The sequence below is a fragment of the Geotrypetes seraphini genome, chromosome 1 (assembly GCF_902459505.1).
Source record: "Geotrypetes seraphini chromosome 1, aGeoSer1.1, whole genome shotgun sequence".
NCBI lineage: Eukaryota > Metazoa > Chordata > Amphibia > Gymnophiona > Dermophiidae > Geotrypetes > Geotrypetes seraphini.
The window spans coordinates 512,958,368-512,981,497 of NC_047084.1; the positions used below are offsets into that span (position 1 = coordinate 512,958,368).

Sequence of the window (23,130 nt, forward strand, 5' to 3'; positions counted from 1 at the left end):
GGGACCACGCACTCCTCCGTCGGGCGGGAAGGCACTCGCGCACGCGCGGTGCGGCCAACTAGAAACTTCTAGTTAAAAAGGTCCGTACCGAGGGCTCCGTCGGTGATGTCACCCATGTGTTAAGAATATCTGCCTGCTGTCCCTGGATAACACCTGTTACGGTAAGTAACTGTGCTTTCTGCACAGCACCCATTTAATTCTTAAGGAAAATGTTTGGTGATCTGCCGGTGAGGTGAAGCTGAAGCATAATTGCATTATGCAGCAAGACAATGATCCAAAACACAAAATGACCGAGGAGAAACAAAATTTAGATTTGGATTGGCTTAGTCAATGTCTTCACTTGTACCCAGGTGAGATGCTGTTGCAGGATCACAAACAAGCTGGTCATGCACAAAATCTACAAATGTGTCTGAATTAATGCAGTTCTGCAAAGAAGTGGTCTAAGATTCCTCAACAGAGATGTGAAAGATTGACATCAAATTATAAGACATGGTTGGTTCCAGTTATTAAAATAGCAGCCTAATGGATAATGCATTGACTGAGATCCTGGGGAACTGGATTTGATTCCCACTTCAGCTCCTTGTGACCCTGATCAAATCACTTAACTCTCCATTGCCCCAGGTACAAAACTATAGATTGTGAACCTACTAGGGACAAAGTGCCTCAAACAACTGAAAACCTGGCTTTTCAGCAAATTGTAACTCTGTCCTTCCCCCCTTTCTCTCCCCCCTTCTACACATAAGTTCATGTAATCCTTTTTCTTCTTCTCTACCCACTATTTTAAGTTTTTGTAAACCGTGTCGAGCTCCATACTCATGGAGATGAAGCGGTATATAAATTTAAGGTTTAGATTAGATTAGATTAGATTAGATTATAAAGTATACAGATCTGTGTATATCTAGTAGCACTAAAGAAATGATTATTAGTCGTAATAGTAAAGATAGTTCAACCAGTTATTAAAGCTACTGTCTGCTGTGATGTATGAGACTGGAGGGAGTAGCATTGGGGGGGGGGTTTGCATCTGCAACAGATTGTCCTGCAATTCATACAGCATGAGAAAATGAACTTCTGTGTCGTCTGATTAGACTGGTATAGTTTTTTAAGGATGGGTTATATCACTGTGATCAGCAGGTGGGGCCGCCAAAGGTTTTTCTCCCTGAATTTATGTTGGCACTTTGCAAAGCTTATGTGCTGGTAGCTGGAGGTTCTGTTTCCAATCAGGGGGTCTCGGGGGGGGGGGGGGGGGGGGGGAGGGATTTGTCCTTGACGTTTTCTCCGGTTCCGCCCCAGACAGTGTCGGTTTTGGCCCCCTACTCCTCTCTCATCCAAGTGGCCGCTTGCCTCTTGGGACGAGGATTTTTGTCAAGAGGAGCAAGATGTGGTTGTTGAGGACCTGGACCTTTAGGAAGATCTCCAGGATCCTCTTGGGAGGATGGATTCCGCCAGCAGGGGGTTTGAGCACCCGCCTGCTAGCAAAGATGTGTCTGTAGTGCACATTTTTCAGTGGGACGAACTTCATGAGCTAATTCTTCAGGTCTCCTCTGCATTAAAATTTGAGGACACTGTGTCAGAGCCCCCGCGTACAGTGGATCCATTGCTCAAGGGGATCTGCTCTGTTTCCTGCTCTTTCCCTATGCATCAGGATATTCGAGATATGCTCGCACAGTGGCAGGTGCCGGAGACGCCCTTTCGCGTTTCGCATTCCATGACCTGCCTATATACAATCCCAGAAGGGGATCGGGACACTTTGAAGTCACCGGTGGTGGATGCGGTTGTCTCGGCCATTTCGAAGCTTCATACTGTGCCTGTTGAGGGTGGTGCTGCCTTGAAGGACCCTGGGGATCATAAGTTGGAGTCCCTCCTTAAGCAGAGTTTTGATGTGTGGCGAGCTGGTGGCTCAGGCGAGTTTTCGCTGGGTCGAGCGTTTCCTTGACCGTGAGTCTGATAATTGGGACTTAGTGGAGCAGGAAGTTGCCAAAATTGAGATGGGATGCTTCTTATCTCTCAGATGCCATGTATGACCTCTTGCGAGCTTCTGCCAAATCTATGGCTTTTGGTGTGGCAGTTCGCCGTACCTTGTGGCTTCATATGTAGTGGGCAGATGCAGTGTCCAAAGCTAAGTTGACAAAATTACCCTTTAAGGGGTATTTCTTGTTTGGTGAGGATTTGGATAAGCTGGTTCAGACTTTAACTGATTCTAAAGTGCCTCGTTTGCCTGAAGATTGGCCTAGGCCACTAGCTTGGGGTGGTGCTTCTCATGGATGTGGGTGTGATTTCTGCTTACAGGATGTGCCTCTTGCCACGAGAGGCACATCCTGTAGGCAGTCAGCCAGCACCGGGATCTCTCCTCCTCCCTAGTTTGTTGCGGCGCACCTGAAATCTCAGGAGGCACACAGTTTGTGCCTCCTGCTTTAAAGAATTATTAATTTAGTGTATACATTTTTTTATATTAGTGCTATGTTATCTGTCTCATCTCTGCCTGGGTGGTAAAAATCCCTCCCCGAAAATGAACAGCCCTGTACACAATGCCATTGACAAACTAATTTCAGGGGCACATACTTACCACCAAACAGACCTGGGAGGCCAATAAGTCGCATTCTGGCATCCTGAGTTATTTGTACACTGCATTCTTCTGGCACAATTCCTATTCTGGCTGTGCCAAGAGTATCCAGACCTCTGGATTGATGGGAGCTAGGCCCAGCATTTGTGATTACCATCAACTGGGCATCCACACCAACAGCATGCATATAATTTTCATGCTGTTAGTGCTGTTCATGCTGGTGTTTTCCTGGTGCTGTTCCTAACATCTCCACCTAAATCTCTCCTCTTCTTGCCCACCACCTCCTATGGAACATAAACACCCAGCTCTCTCTCCTCCTCTTCCACAGCAAATAGAAACCTAGTTCTCTGTCCCCCACCTTGGCATTGATTCAAATGGAAGAAAAGGAGCATGGGTACACATTAGCCTGTTTCATCGACCTCATCTGTTAGGTGCTGAAAGCAACGCTTAAGCCCCTTGTTTCAAATTTTGTTTTTAACACCAGGTAGCAGAGGAGACTATGACTTGAATGGCAGCATCTGTTTTTTTTTTTTCAACTTGTGATCAACACCTGGTTGGAGGTGGGTGGGGAAGGGATTGTTTGTGTCCATATATGCTTACCATGTCAGAGGTGCCATGGTATAAAGGGTGGGGGTGGAAGAATAGAGAGCTACCACCGATGCTCCCTATGTTCCACTGCCACAGTGGAGCTGTCCATGTATTCAGGCTGCAAAAGCTAGGTGCCAGGTTTGGTTTTACCACCATTCTTCAATGCAAGGCTTTGAAGGTCAGTGGCTCTGATTCTTCTGTCTCTCCTTAAAGAATGGCACATGGATGGTTAACTGCGGGGATGACAAATTCTGTCCCTGTGTCATTCTTATTAAATAACAATGAGCAGGATTGCATGTGGGCTGGAAGGCTGGCCTTGAACATTCCCCTACCCTCCCCAAAGCAAACATTTTCCCTGTGTTGGGTCTATACCAGTGGTCTCAAACTCACGGCCCGGGGGCCACATGCGGCCCACCAGGTACTATTTTGAGGCCCTCGGTATTTTTATCATAATCACAAAAGTAAAATAAAATAGTTTCTTGATCATATGTCTCTTTAGCTATAAATGACAATATTATTATTAAGACTTAGCCAAAAGGAAAGATTTATAAACTACATAGTTTTACCTCATGCAAAATTGTCATTTCTTTAATAAGACATTAACTATTTTTTTTCTGAGGCCCTCCAAGTGCCTAAAAATCCCAAAATATGGCCCTGCAAAGGGTTTGAGTTTGAGACCACTGGTCTATACTATAAAATCATGTGTGTGTTTTCACATTTTACAGTTCTGTAGGGCAATGGTAAATATTTGGAGAGAGATTATTTTTTTTCCTATCAACAGTTGCTTGAATAGTCTACCAGTGTAATGAGAACTTTCATATTCATATTTGATATTGCCTTTTTTTTAATTAGATGATTCTCCACCAGCAGAGAGGGAGCCAGGTGAAGTAGTGGACAGCTTGGTGGGCAAACAAGTGGAGTATGCCAAAGAAGATGGCTCAAAAAGGACTGGCATGGTTATTCATCAAGTCGAAGCCAAACCTTCTGTCTATTTCATAAAGTTTGATGACGATTTCCATATTTATGTCTACGATTTGGTGAAGACATCCTAGATGTGATAATGAACTGTTTGCCAAATTTGTGGAACAATTAAATGTAAAACTTGTAGACAAACAAGGGAAAAATGGAACTTGACTGCTTTCCAGTTTCACGAAAGCTTAAATGCCCTGCGAGCTCACAATCTCTGCCTGTGGAACATTTTTTGTTTTGTTTTTGTTCTGAGCACGCATTTACGTACACACACCGAAGAAAGAACAATTTTATGTGGAAAGGAACTCTTCTTATTGCAGGAAGTCTGTATCTGGTAATGGGAGGCGAGTCTGGAGCGAAGAGGAGCTGCAAAATAAAGCTGTGCAAAAAAAAAAAGAACTGAGCTAGGGTTGCAGCCTTCAAAAGAATTTTACTTGTTCCATGTAAATTAACAATTTATTTTCCTTTATCCCACTTGCTACGTAACAAGTGCAGTTTGTTGTGTCTTTAAATTTAGATATGTGTCTGCAACAATAGATAAATTTTGCTCAAGTAAATACATGTTATATCCCATATGTGACAACTTGGCTATCGGCAGTCCTTACTGGACAATTCATATTTGGATTCTAGAACACTTGGAAGAAAGAAGCAAGCTCAGAATCAAATCACGCTCATATTTAAGGAATACATCTTGTTTTTCAAGAATAAAATTCTAACCCATCCAGAATAGAGGCTGATGATAGGAATGATGTGTAAGGCCCTAGAGAATACACTACAAATGTCAAAACCAACACATTTTGGTTAGAAGGTTATAAAAGCTGTTCAAAGGGAAAATGTAATAGTAATGAACCCATAGGTCAGAATGCTGTAGCCTCATTAATTAGAAAATTGCACATAAATTTGATCATGCTGAACTGTAAGCATCATTTTGCCCTTTCAGTATTTTTGTAAGCCTCTTCAACATAACGGTGTCTGATGTCATCATGATATGTAGATCAGACAGTTGAGATTTAATTTTACATTATCCTCTTGATCAGATTCGCCTTTAATTTGGTTGTTTCTTCTCTTTGCCTAGACATTTCTTTAAGTTAATTTTTTGTTAAGCTTTTTATAAATTCAGTATGAAATCAAACACAAAAGTTCATAAGCTTTTGAGAGGACCATACCCTTTTACAAAACAGGTATATGGTGCTTGCACCTTTGTCTACAAAGTGGTTTGTTTGTTTTATAAACCTGGCATTTTGTCCAGGAAGTAAAATGTATGTTATTTTTGGTCATTTGTACCCGTTTACCTCAAAATCTGTATCCCCAGACTCTTTTTTCAGCTAAGGTAGGTCATTAATGTCAACTCATGATTGGACACTAGAAATCTACATGCCAGCAGTGTGGGGGTCTTGTGAAGCCTAGATGATTTTTCAGTGGTGGTGTCATCTCCCCTATAATGCAGTTGCAAATAAGGGTAAACCACAGAAGCAAAGTGTCTGTGCAGTTTTATTCTGCAGAATAGTTACTTAAACCAACATAGTTGCAGAATAGCAGCTCTTTTTTTTATTAAGAGTATCGATCTCTGAATATGGTCAGTATAGCAAAAGAATGTTATATTGTTTAAAAGGCAGAGCTTTGCAAGTGCATCTGTGTGGCTTCATGCATTTATACGAAGCTATTCAACACTCGGAGGGGGGGGGGGGTGCAAGAGAGAGAAAGTTGAATACCTAATTGTACTGAAAAATACAAAAGGTAGTGTTCAGCCTGATAATTGCCCTGCAGAGAATTTGGAGGCTCTGTGGTGGTCTCACTGTTGAACACACATTGGTTCAATCTCCTTTCTACCCATTTTTTTGCCTGGTTCATATTTTAGCCTTAAGGCTTGTGCCTCATTCAACGCTCACCATATAAATACAGAACCTTAATTCTTTGTCTATTGCAGTATGTCCAGTATTTCATCTTGGGCAACCAAAGGCAGTCTTTTCAATAAATAGCTTATCAATGCAGTTCTTACCAGAGTTGTAAATGTTTCTTGTGTTTTGAGCAAAGTGAGCAGATTTGCACACAAGTGTTTTTCTTCCAGCAGATCTGTGAAGTGTTTTTTTTGTTGGTTTTTTTTTTTTGGGGGGGGTTCTATTGACTCTTTAGAGTCCTGCATGTAAATCTCAAAGCTGAGCCTGGCTCCATGCCCAAGTTGAAATTTTCCTGCATGAGAATGAGTGAGTGTATTCACAGACATATAAATACGTAATGGAGTACAGTGAAATTGGGCTGTACATCTTAAGAACACCGTGATCATTTAAAAAAAAAAAAAAGGTTTTCTAAAAAGCTTGTTACAGTAATTTCTTATGACTTCCATTTTGCTTTTGATGTCTGTTTTGCCACTTTCAGTATACCATATGTGCTATAAAAAAATATAGTCTTTAAATGTGGGGGATTTGTTCATTTTGAATGGGGTTCTTAATGTTCCTTCTTGTATCCATTTTGTTTGGATTTTTTAAACAGAATTTGGGTGGGGGGGGGGGGTTGAGGCATTTGTTTTCACCACCACCGTTATGGAGGTTTGAGACTTTACCTTTCCCAGCCCATCTGCTTTGGGCTTCTGCTGTTGGCTCATGTTTCAGATTTGCATGCAGTGTTTGGGTTACCCTGGTAACTAAATGTTGGTTCCTTGTTCTTAGGTGGGGGGGGGGGGGTTTCAACATTATTTTCCAAAATTATCATGGGGCTTGTGTGGCAGCACAGGCTGTGAAGCTGTATAAAATTTTATTGGCCTTTTTCCTCATTTACCTGCTGTAGTATTGATGTATATTTGCGTGTGTGTGTGATGTCAGGCTGCCATGTATAAACATTTAAACAATAAAAAGAGGAAGAAAATTTAAAACGTAGACCATCCTTTTTTGCATGCTTAGAAGGTAGAACGTTAAATGTAACAAACTAAAGTTGCATGTAATGTTGGGTTTTTTTTTCTTTTTTTCTCCTCCCATTTTTAATTTTAATTTTTTATTTTGTAAATTTGCTTATTGTGCCGTTTTCAATGGTTGTTACTAAGATTAAACGCACTGGTGGGCAATCATAGTGCCAACGAAAGATAATATTCCAGTTGTGTCATATACAGCATTTGAAAGAACCATCATTCTGTTTTCAAAGAGTAAATAAAATTGCACTTGCTTCAGAACTTCTTCAGGGTTTATTATTATTCACTTTTAATTATTATTACACTTGTTTTTGTATTTTGAGTGCCAAATCCCCTAAAAATTGGATGGGAGACATGTAAAAGTCTGTGTATGCCTTAGGAGAATCTTTATTAACATAATAGTCGAGCAAAAGAAGCAATTGCAGTTATTTTCACAAAATAGAATTATGGTTACAACCATCTGTGGTTCCTTGCAAATGCTGTGCCTTTTTTTTCATATCTTACATCATTAGTGCAATTTGGATGGTTCTTGATATGTGTATAGTTCAGAGGTCTTTGTGCTCACACGTTCATATGCAGTAAATGACTTCACTTTTTAGAGCTTTTTTTTGTTTTGCTTTTGTATTATGGCCTAGTTTTGTTCTTTTTTTTTTTAGCAATGTACTCATGTTTTTTCTGCATTTAGAAGTATAAACATTTTCAATCTGTTAATTCTGTAAGTAATTTTTATAATTATGATGTAACTCTATCCTTAAAACATTTAAAATAAACCCTTTATGTGCAACTTGTTTGCAAAGTTTATTCTTTTGTATTGAATATAGCAAGCTGTTACATCTTAAAAGCTATAAACAATTTATACATTTGCATTGCTTTTTCCCTTTAAAACTTCATTGTTTCATAGGAAATTTAAAGAGATGTTGCAATCAAATTCCATCTCATTTGTAAGCTGAATGTAATCTGAAATATGAGGGATAGTATAACCTAGTCCTGATGGCAGTAAGTTCAAATAAGGATATTAGGAGTTCTCTACAAGCTGTATGGAAGAACCCACGAGTCCACTAAGAATCGGACCAAGAAATTTATTGGACTGACCCAACATAGACAATGTTTTGGACTTTTCCTGCTTGAAGGGTCTGTTCATAAAAACACACAGTATTAATAAAAATATTCATAAACATGCATAAAACTTGTTCCAGTGCAATGGGGAAGATAAGCTGAACCACAGGGTTATCCATCTGTGCTCACAAGCATATTGCATAAGATCTCCTCTTCCTCCTCCTCAACTGTCTCTGCTGCCCCCTTCAGTTCTTCCTTCTGCAAGCAAGTATGAAGGTGTCTTTCTGATCTACTCTGTTTCTTTGTTTTCCAGTTTCTTGGCTTTTATGCAAATTTTTTGTGTGGTCTAAAGAGATCTGTTCAAAGAGACTGCTCTGCCTGCTATGAGAGGAGCAAACATTTCAGGCTGCAGCTGGAAGGTGTATCCCTCTGGGACCTGTACAGCTAGCCTGCTGAATTGTGGAGTTCAGGGTTCCAGATCCTCAGCACTTGCTCGTTTCCTTGACATAGGAGTTTGAACACAGGTTGTTAGGCATCAATAGCAGTCCTTCGGGGCACTCAGGATGCCGGCTACAACTTAGCCTACCCCCTCTTTTTCCACATCTGGTATTGCAGTCCGGATATAGAGGATCAGTCCAACTGGTAGCCCAAAGATCTCGGCATGTTTGCTGACCAGCAGCTTGAGGCAACGAAGCTCTCCAGATTCAGCTACACTTTAAGGGAGCTGAAGCAGGCTGTAGCACCGTTTTTCTAGCATATGGTCTGTGACAGCGTATGGGGAAAATCGGCGGGGAGGGTCTTAAACTGTTTTTGTAGTTAGGTCTTAGGATATTAGGAGGGAGACCAATTTTTTGAATTTTTTGGTCAGCCATGAAGCATTTAGAAGCTGTTTCTTGGCACCAAAACGCTGCTGCTGCAGCCATCTTGGATTTCCAAATTATTTTTCTAAGGTCTCCTACTTCTCCCAAACCCCTTATTTTGCCTTAAAACTGTAAGGAATCAAGTCCTCTGACCCTAATACCTCTATTTCATGCTTTGTTTGCACTGGTTGGGCGGCTGAAGAGTGCCACAGGATGGAGAGGAGAGAGCTTTGGGCTTAGCCCCCTCTCCCCCCCCCCCCCCAGTCTTCTAGAGTTGGAGAATGGCAAACAGTCCCATCAGGGGGAAGAAACACTTTCTGGAACCTTTGGGACAGCGGTCCTGCAACCATAAGGGTGTAGATGGTTTGCAGCCTAAGAAAAAGTGCTTACTCTATATTAAACGGGAAGGAGGGTTGCTCACGCAGGCCTTTACCCTGGAGTTCATTAATATCCTATAGCAGGCTTATGCATAAGACAGAACTCCACCGATCAGGTCTTCTGGTGAGCGGATAAGCATGCGGACTCCTCTGGATACTCAAAGCACTTCTTTTCTGAGAGTGGAGGTTCTTCTGGTCTCTGATGATGGACAAGGATGAGGGGTAAGATTTGCTGCCTTTATTGTCCGAAGATGAGGCTTCCCTGGTGAGAGAAGCAGCCTCTCATTTGGAGTACCAGAAGGCTATTTTGACCATAGACCAGGGAGAGGATCCCTCCATTTGCCGACTCTGTTCTCTTCATTGCTGGAGATCATTGCTGAGTTCCTTTGAGAACTAAAGATAGACACTTCGCAATCCCTATCCTCCCAGTGTTCTCTTCTGAGCAGGATCTGGGCTTAACCCAAGTTTTTTCCATGGCACACAGACATATGAGGATCCTAGTCCCAGAGCCCTGGAAAACTCCTGAAGGCTCCTTAAGGTTGCTAAAACCATGACTAAGCTGTATCCCATGGATCAGGAATTCAAAGGTGGCCCAAGTGACTAAACACACTTCCTTGCCAAGTGAGGGAGGCGTAGTTTTAAAAGTTCCACAGGACCGCAGAGTGGATATGGTCCTCAAGAGGCAGTTTGAAGCTCTAGCCTTAGGGATTATGGCTGCAACCGTGGCCTCTTCCGGCGCACGCTTGTCATTCCAAGCTATGAAATTAGAATCTGACAGAGGCTGAGCTCCTGCTGCTTCTTGTGTTAGCTGGAGTTGACTACATAGCAGATGCACTCCTATGATATAATCAGAAACCTGGGGAGTCTCCACATATTTGATCTCCGCCCATCATATGCTTTGGATCAGACAATGGGTGGGTGGTTCAACCCCTAAAGTGACGCTGAGTGGGTTCCCGTTCAGGGGACAGATGCTGTTTGGAAAGGGCCTAGTTGATCTTATGGCCAGTGTACAAGATTGCTGTCCAAGATCTTTACCAGACATCAGACCCCAAACAGCCAAAGGTCAGAGCCTGGGGTCCTTTCATGGGTCACAGCACTCTCGTCAGTACTCTACAGGAGCCTCTAGCCAGAAAGCCTTTTAATGTTCCAGACAGAAATTCTCCAGGAACCGGAGGAACCAAGGTTCCAGTTCCCGCTGCGCAGTGCCAGTCAAAAAGCCACAACGACACACTAGCCCTCAAGATGCTCCTCTGAAGATTGGAGGTTGGCTCACTGACTATGTGGAAGCCTGGGAACATAATGACTGACCGCTGAGTTCTGGAGATGATCAGAGAGGGTTACAAGATATTTTGCATTCCCTCTCCAGTGGGCCAACCAGAAAAGCTGGAAAAAGTCCAGGCAACATTGTGAAGGTTGTTAGATGTTCAGGCCATAGAACCCGTTCCTTTAGAAGACCCAGGCTCTGGTAGACATTCAGTATACTTTGTTGTGCCCAAGAAAGGATCAAAAGAGTGGATCTCAAATGTCAATATGGCCCTGAGAGTTCCTCAGTTCTTGATGGAGACAGTTTGGTCCATCATAGCAGTGGTACAGCCAGGAGAATTTCTGGTTCCCCTGGATGTGACGGAAGCTTACTTCACATCCCAATCTTCCCGGAACACAGAAAGTTCCTGAGATTCCATGTGTTGGGGAATCACTTCCAATTCTCAGCACTTCCCTTTAGGTTGGCACATCAGCCTAAACTTTCACCAAGGTTAATGTGGTAGTGGCTGCTCATCTCTGCAGATTGGGTTAGCAAGTGCATCTGTATTTGGACGATTGGCTTATCAGAGCCTGTCCTGAATGGAAGGAGAAAAGGCAGCAGCAATTGTGGAGACATTGCTGAGTCTGGGCTATATTGTGAACTTTCGAAAGAGCCACCCAGTTCTAGCTCTCAGTTCCTGGAATATCTGGGGTTCCTTTTTTTTTTTCCACATCAAAGAGCAAAAAAAATTTTGACAAAGGAAATACAATTTACATAATGAAGAATATATTAAAAAGATGAAAAAAAAGAATACAATCCCATTCTCACCTAATATTGCTATTAACATAGGGTTCCTTTTACTAAGCTGCGTTAGGGCATTAATGCGTGGAATAGCGTGCGCTACAATGCCGCGCACTAGACGCTAGTGCCAGCATTGAGCTGGCATTAGTTCTAGCCGCATAGTGCGGGGTTAGCACGTGCTAATCTGCGTGCGCTAAAAATGCTAGCGCACCTTAGTAAAAGGAGCCCATAGTTCACAAATGGAAGAGAGAAAAATCATACCCAGTCAAGGGAAGTTGAATTAAGAAATATATAAAGATATAACAACAATGTTGGAAACTTCAATGAAGGATTTAGCTAGACCACCCAATAAGAACTGGATATTAAAATTATACTTCAAGAACAGACATAGGAATTTCTTGGTCAGAAAGTTCAGATGTTTCCTGATGTGACAAAAGAAACCCAGAAATGTAGAAAACAGTTCTTGCTTCTCAAGCCAGGGGTAATAGCAATGGGTGTTTTCTTCGAACCTTCACAGTTATCAGGATTTCTTTCCATGAAACGTCTTGAAGGGGAGACAAAAACCTAATTATTTAGAACTAGTCTTTAAGCCCGTTACATTAACAGGTGCTAGAATAGATGTGTGTGTCTCTTTCTTTCTTTCTTTCTCCTTGGCCACTTTCTTTCTGTCTCTCTCTTTCCTCGGCTGTCCACCACCACCCCTTGCCTGCTCACCCTGTTCGGCAGTAGCCCTTCTCCCTTCCTTTTACGTCTCCCCTGTCTAGCAGCACCCCTTCTCCCTTCCTTTTACCTCCCCCCTGTCCAGCAGCACCTCTTCCCTGCTCCCCATGTCCAGCAGCACCCCTTACCTGCTCCCCCTGTCCAGCATCCGGCTTCCTGGTCGTTCACGTCTGCCCTCCTCTTCAAAGCAGCCTGCTGAGGTTCGCAGCCAGCTGTAATGAACCTCACAGGCCGCTCTGCACATCGGTAGCATGTTCCCTCTGACACGATCCCGTGCGTCAGAGGGAAAGTGCTACCGACGTGCAGAGCGGCCTGCGAGGTTCGCTACAGCCTGCCGCGAACCTCAGCAGGCTGCTTTGAAGAGGAGCAGCGGCGGTGGCAGAGGTTGGTGAGTGAGGGCGGGAGGGGGGAGTCACTGGTGTGTTCCCTGCCTCCGTGTTTGAAAATGGAATTCGGCATGGACCCAGAGACTACGGTGGCAGGGATCACACCGTCCTAAATGCATGCACGCTTAGGGTTTTATTATAGAGGATGCTCTTGTAATCACTAACAGCTATCCGCCTATTTGGTAACTTGACATTGTTCTTTTCTTTATTTTGCCTTTATCACTCATTTAGTATCTTGGATCCTATATTTGGGACTAAGTTAATAATTTACTTTGTAATTAGATTTTTCTTATTGTTACATTATTGAATGTCTTAATATTCTGTACAAGAAGTTTATTCTTGATAATTTGTTTAAATAATAATAAAGAAAGGAAAAAAAGAAATATACAAAGAAATTAACAGAATAACTTTATGGATTAATTAATTAAGCCTAGATAGCGGATGACACAGGTTTGGGGCCTTGCCTTCCAAGAAATATTGCAATTGATCTGGATCGTAAAAAATATACCTATTTGCCTGATAAGGAATGCAACATTTACAAGGAAAGCGGAGTTGGAAGGTAGCTGCTAAACTTAAAACTGACTGACGATAAGTCAAGAATTTTTTCGCCTAGACTGCATCCACTTTGAAACATCTGGAAAAATAGCTAGCTTGTGACCATAGAATTCAACATTCTCAATCCTGTAGAATAGACAAGAACAGCTTCTTTGTCTTGCATAAAGACACAAGTCACCAACAAAGTAGTCCTTGCAGAAATTTCAATTTGTGAGGATTTTAACACTCTGGTAAGATACAAGTCTCCAGATTGAAGTTAACTTTATCTTTTTCTTCTTTTGGTAGATTTAGATCAGCGGTCTCAAACACGCGGCCTGTGGGCCGCATGCGGCCCCCCCAGGGACTATTTTGCGGCCTGCAATCTGTCCTCGACTAAAGCAGGGGTCTCCAATCTACTTCCCTTCCAACTGCCCTCCCCCAAGCCACCGCAATCGGGGAATAGGCCAGCGCCCGAGGTCTTACTTCTCCCTGCCCTTCCCCAAGCCACTACCATCGGGGAACAGGCCTCCACCGCCGCAATCAGGGACAGGCCGCGCCGAGGTCTTAACTCTCCCTGTTTATTTTCCCCAGCTCGGAGCCGACCAATTCTCGCCACTCAACGTCAATTCTAACGTCGGGGAGGAAGTTCTGGGCCAGCCAATCGCTGCCTGGCGGTCCCTCCCCGACGTTAGATTTGACGTAGGGTGGCGAGAATTGGTCGGCCCCACGCTGTGGAAGATAAACAGGGAGAGTTAAGACCTCGGCGCGGCCTGTTCCCCGATTGCGGCAATGGCGGCCTGTTCCCCAATGGAGAAGTAAAGAAAGAAAGGGGGGACAAGGAGACAGAAAGAAAGAAGGGAGACGGGACACAGACAGAAAGGGGCATGGAGAGAGAAAGACAGAAAGAAAGGGGGCACGGAGAGAGAGAGAAAGAAAGAAGGGGGCAGGGTGAAAGAAATAAAAAGTTGGGGGAGGGAAGGAGACAGATGCCAGACCAGGGGAAAGGAAGGAGGGAGAGAAAGGAAAGAAAGAGATGTCAGACCATGGAAATAGGGACAGAAGAAGAGAGAGACAGAAGGGAAGGTAAGACATGGAAACGTAGATTTTGAAAAGAAAGCAGTTAATGCCAAAGATGGATGCAAACTCAGTCAGAAAATACTGAAGGGGTAACAGGATCAATAAATGAACTGTTGCTGTTGAGTGACTAAATAGAATTGCTTTGTATACAAAAAAGTCACTATGTGAAAAATATTCATAGATAGTAATTCAGCAGTTGTCAATTCTTAACTAGTAGAACTCTGCTCAGAGACATGAAGGCAATATGTTCCGCCTCACCACCCAATCATTGCAGTGTTCAAAACAGTTTTTACTCCAGTTTGAGACATTCTCCTTAACTGTTGTGTTGCTAGCTACAACGGCTATGCTTGGCTTCTTATGCAAGTCTAAAATGTAAAGGCAAATTACTCAGACTTAGCTTTGAAATAGTAGCAGGTTCCGACGTGCCACGTTTCGGTCCTTCATCAGGGAACCGACAAACAAACACAGTTAAACTGGAGGTGAAAACTCTTCCAAGCGTGGTTTCTTCTTAAAGTGGTTTAGAAACCACGCTTGGAAGAGCTTTCACCTCCAGTTTAACTGTGTTTGTTTGTCGGTTCCCTGACGAAGGACTGAAACGTGGCACGTCGGAACCTGCTACTATTTCAAAGCTAAGTCTGAGTAATTTGCCTTTACATTTTAGACTTGCATAAGAAGCAAAGCATAGCCGTTGTAGCTAGCAACACAACAGTTAAGGAGAATGTCTCAAACTGGAGTAAAAACTGTTTTGAACACTGCAATGATTGGGTGGTGAGGCGGAACATATTGCCTTCATGTCTCTGAGCAGAGTTCTACTAGTTAAGAATTGACAATTGCTGAATTACTATCTATGAATATTTTTCACGTAGTAACTTTTTTGTATACAAAGATGGATGCAAGGCAGAAAGTGAAGATGGAGAGAAAACCAGTCAAAGGACAAGAAGACCCTGGAAACATAGTTAAATGTCCAGAAAAATAGTCACCTGACAACAAAGGTAGGGAAAATGATTTTATTTTCAATATAGTGATTGAAATGTGTCAGTTTTGAGAAAGGAAAGATATTAAACTTTAAATGTGAGAGCTGCAGAAAAAATAGGGTACTTGGAGGGCCGCAGAAAAAATAGTTAATGACAATTTTGCATAAAGTAAAACTCTTTATAGTTTACAAATCTTTCCTTTAACTGTTAAAGGAAAGATTTATAAACTATAAAGAGTTTTACCTCATGCAAAGTTGTCATTTCTTTAATAAGACATTAACTATTTTTTTCTGCGGCCCTCCAAGTACTACAAATCCAAAATGTGGCCCCACTAAGGGTTCAAGTTTGAGACCACTGATTTAGATCGTACAGTTTTTGTAACAGGCATATTAGTCTTAGGATAATTTAAGACTGATGTCAGGAAAAACTGAAAAAGTTCCTTAGGAGATTGCAATCTGGAAACAGGAAAATTAAGCAATCTCAAATTTAAATTTCTATTAGCGTTTTCCTCATTAATATATTTTTGTCCTTTAATTGAAGATTAATGGAAACTTTTAAATCTGAGACCAACTTCTCAACTTGATCTATTCTACTAGCCTGGTGCTGAATATTTTCTTCACAAGTCTTAAGTTGTAGTGCAGTATTTTGTGTTGTGGCAATAAAGTGGAAGCATACCTGATGAAGGCTTTCCATAGCTCACCACAACGCCTCCTTGTCCACCACCGCCAGTTTAATCAGAAGTCTCAAGAGGGAAAATAGGAGACACGAAGCCTGTAGAAATTGGCACCGAGGATCCTTGTGCTCCAGTTTCCTCACTCATCTCTCCCCGAAAGCTTTCTCCTCCAGTGGCTGCTTGCTGGCACTGTGGCTGAGATCGAATCACCTCCGGGGTCAAGGGTGAAACCAGCAGCTCCGACAGAGGGGAAAACTCCAGTGCTTCCTGTTGGGCTGTTGGTGCCCCTGAAGTCCTGGGATGGGGAGGAGGACCAGGCTCTGTCGGGCTCAGCGAAACATCGCTGCCTAAGTCTGAGGCTAGCCCACCTCAGACTGCAGATCTGCCTGTTCTAAAAGGGATAGCGAAAGATGTAATGGCAGTCTGGCGTGTCAATGAAGAAGCAGAAGAGGCAGGAAGATCACTCCTCTGTTTTCCCCTTTTTTTAGGAATTTTCAGAAAAATGCCGATAATGCAGGAGCCTCTTCCAACATGTCCTATTCTGTTGCCATCTTGGTTTTTCTCTGGGGTTCTTAATTAACACAGCAAAAGGCCAAGTCTCTTTTCCAGAAGCACACAGACAGAAGTTTTGTAGTCAAATTATATACCTGTTAACCAAGCCAGCGCGGTATTACATTAGGATCCTTATGTCAATGACAGCAATGATAGAGGGTGCCCTAGGCAAAGGTGCATATGCATCCCCTCCAGAACACATCTCGCTGGTTGTCTTAGAGTGACTCCCTGCAAGTTCCACTCCATTGGACAGCAGCAGCCCAAAGCAGCATGAGCTGGTGGCTCCACCCATACGCTGTAGCAAAGAGAATCCTGTTCCAGGTCAATTCATAGGTCATCCTAATGATGAATGTGAGCTTGTGTGGCTGGAGGGTGCATTGCAATGATCACCCAGTTCAAGGACAATGGACTCCCTCTCAGTGGAAATGGTCTGTTAACAGGTTGGAACTGCGAACTGTTCATCTGGCATTCCGACCGTAGTCTTTGCTGGAGGGCAAAGAAATCAGTATTTTCTTTGACAGTGCTATTGCATTGACCTATGTCAACAGGCAGGAAGGCACCAAGAGCCAGCACCTAGAATGGTGTCAGCTGTGTGTCGATCAAGCTTAGGCACTGTTTACAGAATCATGCCTAGCAGCACCTATGTAAAAACTTAGGTGCTGAAAATGTAGGCCAGAGTTTTAAAGGCCTACATTTCAGATGCCAAAGTCACTCTCTGCCCATAAAACCGCTCACTTAAGCATTAGATGCTACTAAGCGCCATAGAATAGATACCTACCTTTTATAGAATGGAGTTGGCGTCTATTGCCTTTTTTTTTTTTTTTTTTCAAATATTGACGTTATAAGGGGATTTTGTCAATTAAGTTATGTCCCCTCTAGAGAATCTCATTTGATTAAACAGCTGTAAACTTATGAAAGAGAGAAGTTTTAAGTGACTTTATAAAAATAAATAATTATCAATTATCCTAACTTTTAATGGCAAAGAATTCCAAAAGGACAATGTCTGATATGAAAAAGAAGAGGACATTAATTTAGAAAATCTAACCCTATTCCCTATTCATAGGGAATCATAATAAAACTTGGCCATGTAGATGCTCAGAATTACCAAACCCACCATGTTTGATGGACCCTTTCCATACAAAATTTAAAAAACATAACTCCATTTTTGAATGTTGTTTCTTCATAAAAGGCATCACTGATTCAAATTTATTAAGTGAGAAAATTAGCTGCCAAATTCTGCACAATCTGAATACAGCAAAAGAATCAGTTACTATTACTATTAATTTTTTCTATATCGCTACCAAACATATGCAGCACTGTACAGAGTCAACAAAGAAGAAACAGTCATAAGAACATAAGAAATGCCTTCACCGGATCAGACCGAAGTCCATCTTGTCCGACGATCCGCGCACGCAGTGGCCCATTTAAGTACACCTTTTGGGAAACCCGGATTTCCCGTATCCCTCAATATGGTTTTCAAGAAGATGTGCATCCAACTTGCGCTTGAAACCCAGAACAGTAGTCTCCACCACAACCTCCTCCAAGAGAGCATTCCAAGCTCCAACCACTCGCTGTGAGAAACAGAGCATCCTGACGTTTGTCCTGAACCTGCTGCCACTCAGCTTCAGGCTGTGACCCCGTGTCTGTGTGACTTCCGAAAATGTTAACAATGCTTCTTCCTGGTCTATTTTATCAAATCCTTTTAATATTTTAAAAGTCTCTATCAAATCCCCTCGCAGTCTTCTCTTCTCTAGGGTGAACAGACCCAGTTTTCTGAGATGTTCCTCGTAGCTCAAATTCTCCATACCTTTGACTAGTTTTGTGGCTTGTCTCTGCACCCTCTCCAGCAGAGTTATATCCTTCTTGAGGTATGGAGACCAGTGTTGGACACAGTATTCCAAGTGAGGTCTGACCATTGCTCTGTAAAGTGGCATTATGACCTCCTCCGATCTACTCGTGATCCCCTTCTTAATCATGCCCAACATCCTATTTGCTTTCTTCGCCGCCGCCACGCATTGAGCTGAAGGCTTTAGGGTTCTGTCTATCAGTACCCCCAAATCCCTTTCTTGTTCGCATTTGGCTAATGTCACCCCCAACATCTTATACTCATGTTCTTTGTTTTTCTTTCCTAGATGCATCACCTTGCATTTGTCTATGTTAAATCTCATCTGCCACTTTTTCGCCCAAGTTTCCAGCTGGTTTAGGTCCTTCTGGAGCTCCTCACAGTCCCCGAGAGAGCCAACCACCCGACATAGTTTTGTATCATCTGCAAACTTCGTTATATTGCATGTTGTTTCCTCTTCAAGGTCATTTATAAAAATATTAAACAAAATAGGCCCAAGAACCGAACCCTGGGGCACGCCGCTAGTCACTCTCTCACAGTCCGAGAATTGTTCATTTATGCTCACCCTTTGCCTTCTTTTCTCTAGCCATTTGCCAATCCATCTATGCACTTCTCCTCCTATTCCATGGCTCAGAAGTTTTCTCATAAGTCTTTCATGCGGAACCTTGTCGAACGCTTTCTGGAAATCCAAGTAAACTATGTCCACTGGATTTCCACTATCCAATTGTTTGTTCACATTCTCGAAGAATTGAAGCAAATTTGTCAGACATGACTTCCCTTTCCTAAAGTCATGTTGACTAGCCCTTATTAAATTGTGATCTTCCAAGTCCCTGTCCAAAAGAGCTTACAATCTAAACAGCCAAGACAGACAAACAGGATGTCATGGATACAGATAAGGGGAATGATTGTACTGCTAAGATGACCGAGGGATAAAAGAGGCACTGAGGGAAAACGAGGCAATAGTGGAGAGATTTACAGCTCCTTTTACTAAGTTGCGATAGCATTTTTAGCGTGCGCAGAATTTTAGCGTGCGCTAAACCCGCACTACATGGCTAGAACTAACGCCAGCTCAATGCTGCCATTGGCGTCTAGTGTGCATGGCAATTCTGCATGTGCTAAAACCACTATCACAGCTTAGTAAAAGGAGCCCTTAATGAATCCTTTGCTTAGTTCTTCACCAATGAAGATGCTGGGGAGATACCAGTCAACAACCAAAAAAGTGGGGAAGGGACTGTACACATCAACCTGAGATAAAGGAGAGTTTATTAAATACAGTCAGCTAATACAAAACATATAAAATAGCCAATCTATCTTGCGGTTCCTTCCGCAAGATAGCTTGGCCATTTTATATGTTTTGTATTAGCTGACTGTATTTAATAAACTATGCTTTATCTCAGGTTGATGTGTACAGTCCCTTCCCCACTTTTTTGGCTGTTGCGTATGTACTGTGGGGTAGTGTGCCTTGTTTTGGGGGGAGACACCAGTGCCAGAAATGGTATTCAGTGCTGATGAGTCAGAGAAACTGAAACAAATCTCTATAACACTAGAAGATATCTAGTGTCATCTGCAAATTTAATGACTTCACACTTAGTTCCCGCCTCTAGGTCATTTATGTAGATATGGGACCGCTCTTGTTCAATATCTACATAAATGACCTAGAGGCGGGAACTAAGTGTGAAGTCATTAAATTTGCAGATGACACTAAACTATACAGCAGGGCTCAAACCAAGGCAGACTGCGAGGATCTCCAAAAGGATCTAACGCAGCTGGAAAAGTGGGCCGAAAAGTGGCAGATGAGCTTCAACGTGGGGAAATGCAAGGTCATGCACGTGGGGAAAAAGAACCCGATGTTCACATACAAAATGGGGGGAACACCACTAGGGGTTAGTAACCTGGAGAAAGACCTGGGAGTGATGGTAGACGCAACACTGAAGGCATCGGCGCAATGCGCCACAGCCTCCAGGAAAGCAAACAGAATGCTGGGTATCATTAAGAAGGGTATTACGACCAGGACAAAGGAAGTCATCATGCCGCTGTATCGTGCAATGGTACGGCCGCATCTGGAGTACTGTGTCCAGTACTGGTCGCCGTACCTCAAGAAAGACATGGCGGTACTTGAGGGAGTACAAAGAAGAGCAACCAAACTGATAAAGGGAATGGAAAATCTCCCATATACTGACAGATTGAAGCAGTTGGGACTTTTCTCCCTGGAAAAGCGAAGACTTAGAGGAGACATGATAGAAACCTTCAAGATCCTGAAGGGCATAGAAAAAGTAGACAGGGACAGATTTTTTAAATTAAGGGGCACCACAAGCACAAGGGGGCATTGGGAGAAATTGAAAGGGGACAGGTTTAGAACAAACGCTAGGAAGTTCTTTTTCACTCAGAGGGTAGTGGACACATGAAACGCGCTTCCAGAGGCTGTTGTAGACAAGAAAACATTAAATGGTTTCAAAGAAGGTTTGGATAGATTCCTAGAAGAAAAAGGGATTGGGGGGTATAGATAGGTATAGACCATTGCTCAGGCAATGGGCCTGATGGGCCGCCGCGGGAGCGGACCGCTGAGCAGGATGGACCTATGGTCTGCCTCAGCGGAGGCAACTTCTTATGTTCTTATGTTCTTATATAACAGTGTAATTTGACAAACTGAAGAGTAGCAAATTGCCTGGACTGGATGGTATATATATCACAGAGTACTGATAGAATTGAAAAACGAACTTGCAGAGCCATTTGTTAATAATTTGTCATTTGTCTTTAAAATCCAGCATAGTACCAGAAGACTGGAGGGTAGCCAATGAAAACCAATTCTTATAAAGGTTTTCAGAAGTCTATAATATATCGAGTGGAGTGAAACGGGTAGAAACATAGAAACATAGAAAGATGACGGCAGAAAAGGGCCAAGGCCCATCAAGTCTGCCCACTATAGACCCTCCCCTTAAGATTAGCTAGTGTTTTGCCCTGACCCTCTTAGGGATCCCACATGGGCGTCCCATTTATTCTTAAAATCTGGCACGCTGCTGGCCTTGATCACCTGCACTGGAAGCCCGTTCCACCGATCAATCACTCGCTCCGTGAAGAAATACTTCCTGGTGTCGCCGTGAAATTTTCCGCCCCTGAGTTTGAGCGGGTGCCCTCTTGTGGTTGAGGGGCCTCTAAGAAGGAAGATGTCATCTTCCACTTCTATACGTCCGGTGACGTATTTAAACGTCTCAATCATGTCTCCCCTCTCCCTGCGCTCCTCTAGAGTGTAGAGCTGCAAATTGTCTAGTCTTGCTTCGTACGGGAGACCTTTAAGCCCTGAGACCATTCTGGTGGCCATTCTTTGGACCGACTCGACCCTCTGCACGTCTTTGCGGTAGTGTGGCTTCCAGAATTGCACGCAGTATTCCAGATGAGGTCTCACCATGGCCCTGTACAATGGCATAATGACAGCAGGCTTTCTGCTGACAAAACTTCTACGGATGCAACCCAGCATCTGCCTTGCCTTTGAGGAAGCCTTCTCCACCTGATTGGCAGATTTCATGTCTGCACTAATGATTACTCCCAAATCTCGTTCCGCTGAAGTCCTGGTCAAGGTCTCCCCGTTCAAGGTATAAGTTCTGCACGGGTTTCTGTTACCTAGGTGCATGACCTTACATTTTCCAGCATAGATGTGAATTGCTTGTTTATACTTTCCAAAAATACTGGGACTAGGGAGCATGCAGTGGAGCTACTCAATTTAAAACAAACTAAAGAAAATATTGCTTCACTCAATGTGCAATTAAACTCTGGAATTCAATGCTGGAGAATGTGGTGAAAGTGGTTATCTTAACAAGATTTTTTTTAAAGTTTTAATAAATTCCTAAAAGAAGTCTATAAGCCATTATTAAGATGCATTTGGGGAAATCCACTGCTTATTCCTAGGATAAACAGCGTAAAATTTGTTTTACTCTTTGGAATTTTGTCGGATACTTCTGATCTGGGTTGGCCATTGCTGAAGACAGGATACTGTGCTTGATGGACCTTCAGTCTGTCGCAGTATGGCAACTCTTATGTTCATTGTTCTGATGGACGGAAACTCATCTGCAGGCGATTACTGCAGCACACTTGGCTGGAGTGGACAATATTCAAGTGGATTATCTCAAAAGACAGATATTAGACCTGGAAGAGCGGTCACTGTCCCTGAAAACGTTCTAGGCCACTTTGAGATGAAGGGCTCATCCGATGTTCTACCTCATGGTGACTGCAAAGAACAAAAAGACAACTCGGTACTTCAGCCAATGATGTGAATGCGGAAGTGCAATGCTAATAGTCTGGTTAACCCATGGCCAGAGACGGGCTATTGCACGTGTTCCTGCCTTGGCCCATGATAGGTCAGGTGATCTATCAAATAGCAAATCACCCAAGAACAGTAGTTCTAGTGGCACCAGATTGGCCTAGGTGCCTGGGGTACATGGATCTTGAATTCCTGAAGAAGGAGCAAAATCTCAGTCTCCAGGTGCACCCAGACTTGCCCTTGTAGGCTGATTGCTGTAGAAAATCTGGGACACTTTAGTCTTACGGCATGGCTCTTGAGCACACAGCACTAGTCCAAAAAAAGATACTCAATCATTGTTACTCTCCTTAGAGCCATAAAGCCAACGATGGTTTCAGCATATGCTAAGGCATTGTTTCAGCACTGGGCAGCAAAGAGCCAGGCAAAGCCCCAATCTCATTGGTACTGGCATTCCTTCAAGAGGACCTTGACAAGGGATTGGCAGTGGCGTCCCTTAAAGTTCAAGTAGCAGGCCTCATGCTTCTGAGGCTGAAAGAAGAGAGCTTCACTTGCAGCCCATTCGGACATAGGTTCTTGAAAGATGTCCTGAGACTAAGGTCGCTATTTGAGATCTGTTTATCATGGAAACTTAATATAGTCTTAGAAGGACTCAGCAGAGCTTTGTATGAGCCATTACAGGATGCCTTTCTCATGGATCTTTCAGTCAAAGAAGTTGTCTTGGTCGCAATTACATCTGCCAGGAGAGTCTCAGAATTGTAGG

General features: G+C 43.0%; 1 protein-coding gene across 8 annotated transcripts in view; it reads left to right on the top strand.

Moving 5' to 3' along the window:
* Nucleotides 1–7,807, top strand: part of SPIN1 (spindlin 1) — a 193,993-nt gene extending 186,186 nt beyond the window's left edge. For all 8 annotated transcript variants that reach the window (XM_033928667.1, XM_033928683.1, XM_033928675.1 and 5 more), the window contains one exon: nucleotides 4,001–7,807. In XM_033928667.1, coding sequence (XP_033784558.1) covers nucleotides 4,001–4,200 — 200 coding nt within the window. In that variant the 3' untranslated portion in view covers nucleotides 4,201–7,807. The remainder of the gene's footprint in view (nucleotides 1–4,000) is intronic.
* Nucleotides 7,808–23,130: the final 15,323 nt, after the last annotated feature.